Source organism: Otolemur garnettii, unplaced genomic scaffold (assembly GCF_000181295.1).
Source record: "Otolemur garnettii isolate 467f Iridium unplaced genomic scaffold, OtoGar3 scaffold00005, whole genome shotgun sequence".
NCBI lineage: Eukaryota > Metazoa > Chordata > Mammalia > Primates > Galagidae > Otolemur > Otolemur garnettii.
The window spans coordinates 33,760,779-33,770,254 of record NW_003852400.1 but is presented as its reverse complement, the minus strand read 5'-3'; the positions used below and the strand labels follow the sequence as shown (position 1 = coordinate 33,770,254).

Sequence of the window (9,476 nt, the reverse complement as noted above, 5' to 3'; positions counted from 1 at the left end):
TAACTTGGTACAAAGTAACACAGAAATGACATCTTTTACCAAAACTATGCATGACATATGTAACTAATTATAGCTATATAAAAAAGATACAACAGAAAGACGTGTTACTTTATACTGTGTATATGAACAAATACTGCAGTCTGTTCTTTTTTCAATATAATTCATCTGCTAGACATTGTTCATATATAGTGTTTAAAATCTAAGGGTTCATAGAGTTCATTAGCAAGGAGAGCTAAGTTAGAATATTTGCTCTAAGATCAAAAGTAAATCAATAAAGTAAGATTCTGGTTAAGATTCACCAAGGTTTAATTACATAAAATTATTCTTTACCAATTAATATAACAAGAGCTTTATTACTATGTTTTTCTTTGCTCAATATTAAATGAAGAAGAGATTTAACTTCATCTTTAGATTAAAAAGGGAGCTTTAAAGACCAGTATTAATGAAAACAATAATTTGGTTTGCCTTTCTACTGTCACAGATGTGCTCATCCATTCATTCATTCATCCAGGTACTCAACTTATATTTACTGAGTGCATAGTGTAGGCCAGACACAGGTGTGGTACTGGTGCTACAAAGCCAACTACTGTCGTAAATTTCATATAGCTGCTACCTTAGGCATCCATTTTTAGGCTTGAGGTAAGTTGTCTGAAAACTGGTTGTAACTCATCACCTGTGGCCTCGTTAAAACTTCTGGTCCCTGTGTAATGTTTTGTGATATAGTCCACTTGTTCTTCATCCCACAGCGGGTAAAACCTAATGGTCAATACCAGAGTCATGTAAATAGTTCCCACTTCTCAAGTGCTTTCTTTGAATGATCTAATCTGCCCCTCTAGTGAAAGCCTTGGTGGCCTTAACGAAGGCACAGCCTTGTAGGTCCTCTATTTCTTTATCTCCTTTGCACCCACTGGTTGTAACCCTGCTATCTCTGGGAAGGACTTCTGGCTGGGCTGTTGGGAGCCCCTCTTTTGTAGATCTTTTACTATTTAAATGCTTCTGCTATCTCGCATATTTTGCCTTGCTGCCTACACACCCAAACCTAATCTTCTTTCCTGCCAGGGCCTCAGCTCTCCTTTGGCTCCAGCCACTTTCAAGAGTGAGACCTCAAGCCCAAATCTGAAGTAATAGCAATATGAGTAACAAAGAAGTATATTATGATACCTAAAGATCTTTCCAGCTAAAAGTCAGTAGTCTGAGAAATCTCAACTAGCATAGGTGCTAAACGTTAATATGATAAAGGCAACCAAGGTGAAAAAATGCTTTCAATAAGACTAAACAAAAAAAAAAGCAGAATATTTTTATTTTTGTACTCTTTGAACTGAGAAAATGGGAAAAATACTGGGAATTGGGATATTATAACTAGATACATTTTTCGTGTTTAAGGTTATTTTTTATGAATATTAACCATTGATAAGATTAATTAGGAATTCAGATAATTACACTTTAATCAGCCATTCATTCAGTGAACATTAAGCGTCTATCACATTAAGTCGGTCACACAATCCGCCAAATCAAAGCCCCTGCTCTCAAGGAGTTTACATTCCAAGGACCCAACGCATTGCTGTGGCTCTCCAAATACTTTACCATATTGTCCTGGTAAACATCCCCCGTAAGGAGGGTACTAAATAAGGGCAAGATATGCTTCAGGCCTGGAATTCTTCAACTTTGGGTGTACTTCCGTACAAGGCTTTATGACTGTTCTATATCAGTTGTGCAATCTTACACACGGTATACTTAAAAGTTCTAACTGTATTTCTCTCTTTGTAAAAGGGAAACAGGAATAGTTGCGTTCTCCTGAGAATTAAATGACATGTATGTCTGTGATTCAGTAACTATTAGTACTATTTTGGCTTTGTGATTCCAAAACGTGTCTGTTCATTAGAATTATCTGAGCATACTTAAAAACGCCCAGGCCAAGGCCACACACTAGAAGTAAATCGCAGTCTCAGGTATCTGGACACCCTCCTCAGGTGGTTCCAGGGTGCAGACAAGTTTGGGAAGCACCTCAAGTTTTGATTATAGATGTTTCATAGCAACTTCTGCCAATCCACCTGTTTTTACCGGAGGTGGAACCAGGAAGCCATGGGAATTTAAATTCAGATAATCCAGGTGCACTTGCACCTTGTCCCACCTAGTGACCTGAATCCGTATCTTTTCCAAATATCTTAAAGGAGGGAGGGGCGGGATGGAGTCCGAATCTCTCCTGTATATGCACAACTGTTAACTGTATGTGATCCTTGGGTATGTGAGGAGTGCCGACACTTGCACGTGCGGCGACCGCTCGGTCTGCCCCGGAGAAGCCAGCCCTCCCGGGGGCGCTGGGCCCGGCGCAGAGGCCGCAGCCGCGCGGCGTGGGGAGACCAGCAGCCCAGTTGCTGCAGCAGCTGCCGGGATCATCCTCTGCCTACCGGCGGCAGCGGATCCGGGAGGCTCAGCGGCGCCTTCCGCCTGCGCGCCCTGCGTCCCCCCCTTTGTCGGCCGCCACCCCGCGACCCGGCCGAGGGCGGGAGCAGCACGGGGCGCTTCTGTCCAAAGCGAGCAGGACCCGCCGCACTGCCCGCCGCCATGGAGCCTGGGCCGCCCAGCGGCTCCAGGCCCACCGAGCAGGGGCCTTGCCTGAGCGGCCTACTCGGCGCACACCAGGCAGCTCCGGCCTCCTCGCCAAGCGCGGCCGGGGCCGAGCCGGGGCGCTGCCCGCTGTCTGTGGCGGCCGTGTTACCCGCAGGGGGGTGCGGGGAGAGGATGGGCGTCCCCACCCCGAAGCAGTTCTGCCCCATCCTGGAGCGGCCGCTCATCAGCTACACCCTGCAGGCCCTGGAGAGGTAATGCGGCCCCGGCGCGCCCCACGGTCCCCGGGCCGGGCTTTGCGTTCCCCGCCCCGTCGCAGCTTCCGCGCTGGCGCCTTCCCCTCGGGGACAGCTGGGTTGGAAGCCCCGGGCTCAGTTCCTTAAGCTAAGCTCGGTTCCCGCCCGCGTTTCCGAGATGGGCAGCTCTGACCTTTCCCAGGTGGGCGCGGAAGCCCGAGCCGCCCCCGGAACTCTACGTTCCCTAGTGGGTAAGGCGCAGGGGAAGGCCCGACCTGTGGCGCCGGGTTCACGGGAGCTCGGGGTGGGACTGGAGACCTGAGTTCTCGCTGGAGTTTGTACCCGGCTCTGCCTCCGCGCATGCGTGGGCGGAGTTGCACGTCCCGCACTGCTAGTTCTCGGGCGTTTGTCATTCATTCACCACAGTTTACTGAGCATGTTTTATGAGACAGACCGCTCACTTACCAGGCCCTGAAGGGGGAAGGAGGAGCAGAATTCCAAATATTAACGGATTGGATTGAAAGGTGAAATAGAGACCAACATACCCTTTGTCATCTGTAAAAAAGGGGCTGAAGTTAACAAGTTGAGGAAATGAAGGGGACAGAGGGAATAGGGTTAGGAGCAGTAGCGAGCTGAGGAAGTGAAGGATTTTTATTAATTTTATTTTGCTTTTTGGCACTAAGTAATGTGATGGAACATTGGGTGAGGGTGGAGAGGCAGGAAGCAGGGGGATTACGAAGATCCACCAAGTTTTGCTAAAATGGTTAAACTTCCTTGAAGCCAGTGGGGAGTTGTGGTAGAATCTTAAACCCTGGATTGAAGTGAACCATTTGCATGTTCAGATAGGTGGTATCCTTTACGTGCATGGTCTTTTCAGGAGGCTTTGATGAAAACCAAGCTAGGGAGGTTCCAAGGAATAGGATGTAATCCAGAAAGGACCCCCACACGCAAACCCTTATACTTTGGAAGCCAAAGCCTAGGTTTTTCATATGGTTGTTTTTTTCATATTTTCATTTGAAAAATGGAAGTGTAAAGAGCCAGCCATAATCACCTTTGATTTACGCAGTCAGGTCAGTCGTTACATATGGAACTCATACCAACTTTGAAACAATTCTAGTTGCTACTTGTTTTCTGTGTTCTTCCATTTCTTTAGGCATTGGGGGCCCGGGGTCCCAGAATCTATCCTATGAATGGTACACCCAAAATATAGAATGTCCACAAAGTTTGTGTGCAATTTAAAGCATACAGTTATTTAAAATTTGCACACACTTTATGGACACCCTGTATTCCAGTGCCCTTGATATTGTGACAGTAGTTCATACGTCCAGGTAATCCCATGGGGCCCAACAGATCTTGGCTACCAGAATCTGTGTCTACTTAGCAAGTAGATATAGGGAACTGTAGTCATTTTTACACTTTCCTTCCCATGAGGGGAACAAAAGCTTTTGTTTTAGTGGACAGTTTTGCATTTTCTGAGGCAGCCTGAGGTAAGTGGACACTTAAAAGTCTCACCTTTAAAAGAATGCTTGGAAAGCCCTTGTTTATAAAAATGAGGTGAAAGAACACTTTTCTTCCATTTTTACATAATTGATAACAGCAATCATAAAATCCCAACTAATACAATAGTAACTAACTCAAATCTGCATTCTGAAATACTTTTAGGACTTACATTTGTCACTATTTTAATGCCTGAAGAACTTACGGAATATGATTATATGTTGAGTATATCCCAGTAAATCCTTGGAAACCTTGCATTATTGAGGTGTATGGGTGCATCCTGGCATTTGCCAAATGAAGACCTTTATTATTATTATTGTTATTTTTCCATAAAAGATGGGCCCAACAGACTGCTGATAGTTTTGCTAGGGTATGGTACCAAAAGGCCTCAGTCCTTTCATCCCAAAAGATAAACTATAAGTTAAAATAAGGAAGGGCCATAGACAAGACAGCTTTTATCCAAAATAAAGATTACACAGAGGGATGTTATTTCTTGCCCTTTAAAAGTGGTATGTGATGCTTCTCATAAGAATTTTCATTGCTCAAGCTTTACTATTTCCCTAATAGAGTCAAGACATTGTGACTTTTGATTTTTAGCTATTTTTTTCCACTTAAGAAATGAAAGATTGTTGAAAATAAATCTTATGGGTTAGCTTGTCTTTTGGGTTTTTGAATCAGCATAAAATCAGTTAGAGCCTAGAACAGAGAAGAGAGAACCCTTGATCTTTGACCTCGTAAGTTCTCACTTTGGGATAGGGAACTGTAAAGAAACGTGACCAGTTTTGTTTCTAGTTAAATATTGCCATTTGAACATTTTTTTTCTTTCCCAGCTCCTTCAGCTATTCACATAGAAGAACTAAAAATATGTAGCCACACAAGAGAGAAATGAATGAGAGGAAGTATAGCAGATAAATACCAACAAAACTCTGGAAGATAGAAAAGAGATGGGGGAGTGGTAACCAATCAGATTTAACAGACTAAAGAAAATAAAAATATAACCCTTCAGGTAGGACAGCCATGAAGAAATAAGTTGATTAAAATCACAGGACCTTAGAAAAATATGAGAATTGAAGGGACAGGTTGTCTCTGAAGGTGGGGTAGACAGCTGAAAAGAAAACTGATTGAAACTTTCAAAAGGAATGATTAGATTCTAAGATCTCTCTGGAAGATACTGACATTTATTCCTTGGCTTGAAACTAGTACAGCTAATGGCTGGAGTGAGGTGGTCTGTGGCAATGGGGGAATTGACGGAGTGTACTTTGATATGCTGCAAACCATAGACCCTAAGATCCATGACTTAAGGAAATTTTCTTCTTTTCAAACATGCAGTATACTAAAATAAATATTCTTCTATAATCAACTGTTGGAGGCCTTGAAAGGAAATCCCATTTTGTGAATCCACTGGGACTTCAGATGATTTGATTGTTTTCTTTCTGGCGAAATTGGGAAAACCATGTTTTTCTGGTTTAGCCAAGTTCTTCTTTACTCCATTGAAATTGCTTAGAAAACTGATTATATGATTAAGTGGGATTCAGAAGTAGCTGTGAGCCCTCCTTTATCTGAGGCATGTTGGCTAAAGGCTCTATTTGGGGAGATGGAGGCTCCTGATTTACATACATCAAAACTATGTTGTGGCCGGGTTCAGTGGCTCACAACTGTAATCCTAGCACTCTGGGAGGCTGCGGTGGATGAATTGCTTGAGCTCAGATGTTCAAGACCAGCATGAGCAAGAGTGAGACCCTGTCTCTACTAAAAATAGAGAAAAATTGGGTGGCGCCTGTGGCTCAAAGGAGTAGGGCGCCGGCCCCATATGCCAGAGGTGGCTGGGTTCAAACCCAGCCCTGGCCAAAAACAAAAAAAAAAAAAAAAAAAAAAAGAGGAAAATTAGCTGGGTGCTGTAGTGAGTACCTGTAGTTGCAGCTACTCAGGAGGTTGAGGCAAGAGGATCTCTTGAGCCCAGTAGTTTGAGGTTGCTGTGAGCTGTGATGATGCTCTGGCCTGGCTTTCCCCATAGCACATGAGTTTTCTTGGGCTCTCTTAGGTGGAGGATGTGGATTAAGATAATTTGTTCCTTTATGTGTTTTCCTCTTCCTTAAATCTTAATATGATTTCACCTTCCATATAAATCTGTAGGAAGATATGTTGTTCCACTAATTAAAAAGCATTCCAAGCTAGGCGCCTGTGGCTCAAGTGGCTAAGGTGCCAGCCACATACACCTAAGGTGGTGGGTTCGAATCCAGCCTGGACCCGCCAAACAACAATGACGGCTGCAACCAAAAAAAAAAAATAGCTGAGTGTTGTGGCGGGTGCCTGTGGTCCCAGCTACTTGGGAGGCTGAGGCAGGAGACTCGCTTGAGCCCAGGAGTTGGAGGTTGCTGTGAGCTGTGATGCCACAGCACTCTACCCAGGGGGACAGTTTGAGGCTCTGTCTCAAAAAAAAAAAAAAAAAGCATTCCAAACTTTGTGATAGTAATGTGTACCATTGTACAATAAAACACTGGCATTCTGATCCATGTATCGGTCCCTTTTTGGTTTGACTAGAGTGTGTCTGACTGTTCCACGTAAATTTGAGGAGAAAAATAAGTTATGTAGATGTATATGTATTAATATTATGGAAATCTGATCTGCTTGGGTTGCTCATTTGTCTTTTTGCATGGAAAATCAATGGGGGTCTATGTTCAGTTGTTTAAAACTCTGATTTTTTTTCAGTGTACTAATTTATAGCTTTTTTTCGTTTTCTCCTTTTCTTCAATTGTTTTTGTTGTGTACTTTAAAAAATTCTGTTCTACCTCATTTCTGAAAACCACTGCAAATTCTGTTGAAAAGTGTGCAGTACAAGTAAATATAGAAACATCAGTTCAAATGAACAAGGTTGAGGATTTAAATTAGGCTGCAAATAGCAGGAATGGAGTAGGGAAGACAGGAGAAACACGGAAGGGTAGTGTTGACGTGATTACTGGATTTGGGATTCAGAAAGAAATGTGTTGAGGATGCTTTTAGTTAACTGGTCAGATAGATTCATTTGGCTTAAATTTTTGTGTCATGGCTTCCTTAATAAAAGGGTCAAATCTCAGTCAAGGAAAGGAATAGGGCTGCTGTGTTTTGGTATAGGTCGGGTGATTAGAAATTGTGTCATGTTCCCAAGTGCCCCCATGGGACTTCTTCACAACAAGATATAAAATGAGGACAAGTAGGCGGAGGCTCGATGACTGGAATCCTTGTGGGCTAGAGTTAGGAGGCTTAACCCTGCAAAAGAATGGGGAACCAGTCCCATCACACCAATTCACTATTTTATTGCTAAACATCAGGGTGGTTATGGGCGAGATGGAGATAGAGTATATCAGTTATAACTCCAGTACAACCCAGAGGCCAAATTTCCATGAAGGGTGTCATGGCAGTGAGCAGCAGCTGCCACTGTTCTTTTGAGGCCAAACTTCTGCAGACTGGATGAGGGTACTTTAGAGGTGTTAACAGGGCCTGATTTTTCCCATCTGTTTTTTAAAGCATTTGTTAATGCATTTTATTCTCAACTGATCTTTTAAAACTGAGCAGAGTATTCCTGTAAGTAATATTTATGTTATTCCAAGAGAAAATAACTTGAGATATTATATTTCTCCCTCAAAATGTCTGTAGCTGTAATGGATTTGGGGGTTAGGCTTGTATTTGCTTATGGAATGTGCTGGGAAGGAAATACTTGATAGAATCAGGCTGCTGGGGGTTTGGTGTGGACTTGTCTTTAGTTGAGAGTGAACTAGATTTCTTTATTCAGCAAATATTTGGTTGGTAGGCACTGTGTGAGGTACTTAAGGTCTTTTTCGTCCCATGATTTTTACATTATTAAACTTTAATACTATAAAAGGCTTTAAATTCTATAACTAGAAAAGAATGTGGATAAATCCTCTGAAATGCAAACAGTACTTATAAAGGCTTGCAAGTGCTGGGTGTATGCTTGATGCTGACTAAAGTAGCTTAATAAGCCTGTTATCTCTGAAGAGTGGTCTAAAACAATGTTTTCCAGACTTTTTTTCTTTTGTGTGATGTTATGAGGACTACATTTTCCATCATGGCTCAGTGACAAGTGCGTATTCACTTACATTTGAAAGCAAATTTCATGAGAACCAACCTATTCCTATTATGTGCTGTGCATTTTAATTTCTGTGTTTTATTTATTCAACAATGTTGGTCTAGAACTTATTATAAACAGACTTGAGGACACGGTAATGGGTCCTGAAATCTGCAGTTTGAGAAACATTCATTTAAAACCCCATTTTCTATTTAGAGCCTCATCCAATTGTTTGACATAGCCCAAGGCCACAAATACATCTGCTTGTAATTATTTACATCTACTTTGCTTTTTGTTTGATGGAACATACAGTTATTTTATAGTGATTTTCAGGTGATCTCATAAAATTTGGAGTTAATTCATCGTTTCATTGAATAGATATTTGGAAGGATATCACTTAACATAGCCAGATCTTCCTCTTTTTTTTTGTTTTTTTTGAGATAGGCCTCACACCCTCACCAGGGCTAGAGTGTAGTGAGTCATCATAGCTCACTGCAACTTTAATTCCTGGGCTTCAGCAATCCTCTTGCCTTAGCTTTCCAAGTAGCTGGGAATATAGGCATGTACCACCATGCTTGGGTAATTTTTCTGTTTTTGTAGAGATGGGGTCTCATTCTTTCTCGCTTAGCCTGGTCTCTAACTCCTGGCCCCAAGTAATCCTGCCTTGGCCTTCCAAAGTGCTAGGATTATAAGCGTAAGCTACTGGGCTTGGCCTCTTTCTCTTAAATTCTTCTATATTTTCACATTTAAGTTAATTTGATTTTTCATAAGAGTAGCAACATGTTCTTTTCAAAAGTTGCTTTCAAATGATTTTTTTTTCCTGGAGGAATATACTATAAAAAGTACCAGAGGTTAGTAGCTTTGGGGGCAAGTTCATCTCTTGCCTTAAAAATCCTGCCACTGATTTAGTTGAACATGCGCTTACATCTCCTTATCTAGTAAGAAAAAGGTACTGTAATGTCATTAATAAATAATTGAAATACATTTGATTGCTTTTAATAACTTTATATAAAAGAGCAGATTTTTATACTCACTTCAGACATTCTCTTCTCTGTTTAATTGTTATTTACTGACATGTGGTTTGTGAGGTCAGGAATTCTGTCCGTCTTTCT

General features: G+C 42.0%; 1 protein-coding gene across 1 annotated transcript in view; it reads left to right on the top strand.

The window, feature by feature from the left end:
- Positions 1-2,507: 2,507 nt before the first annotated feature.
- The window catches only part of ISPD (isoprenoid synthase domain containing), a 308,561-nt gene continuing 301,592 nt past the window's right edge, over positions 2,508-9,476 (top strand). The window contains exon 1 of the mRNA XM_003782721.3: positions 2,508-2,822. Within this exon, the coding sequence (XP_003782769.1) occupies positions 2,566-2,822 (257 nt within the window). The 5' untranslated portion in view covers positions 2,508-2,565. The remainder of the gene's footprint in view (positions 2,823-9,476) is intronic.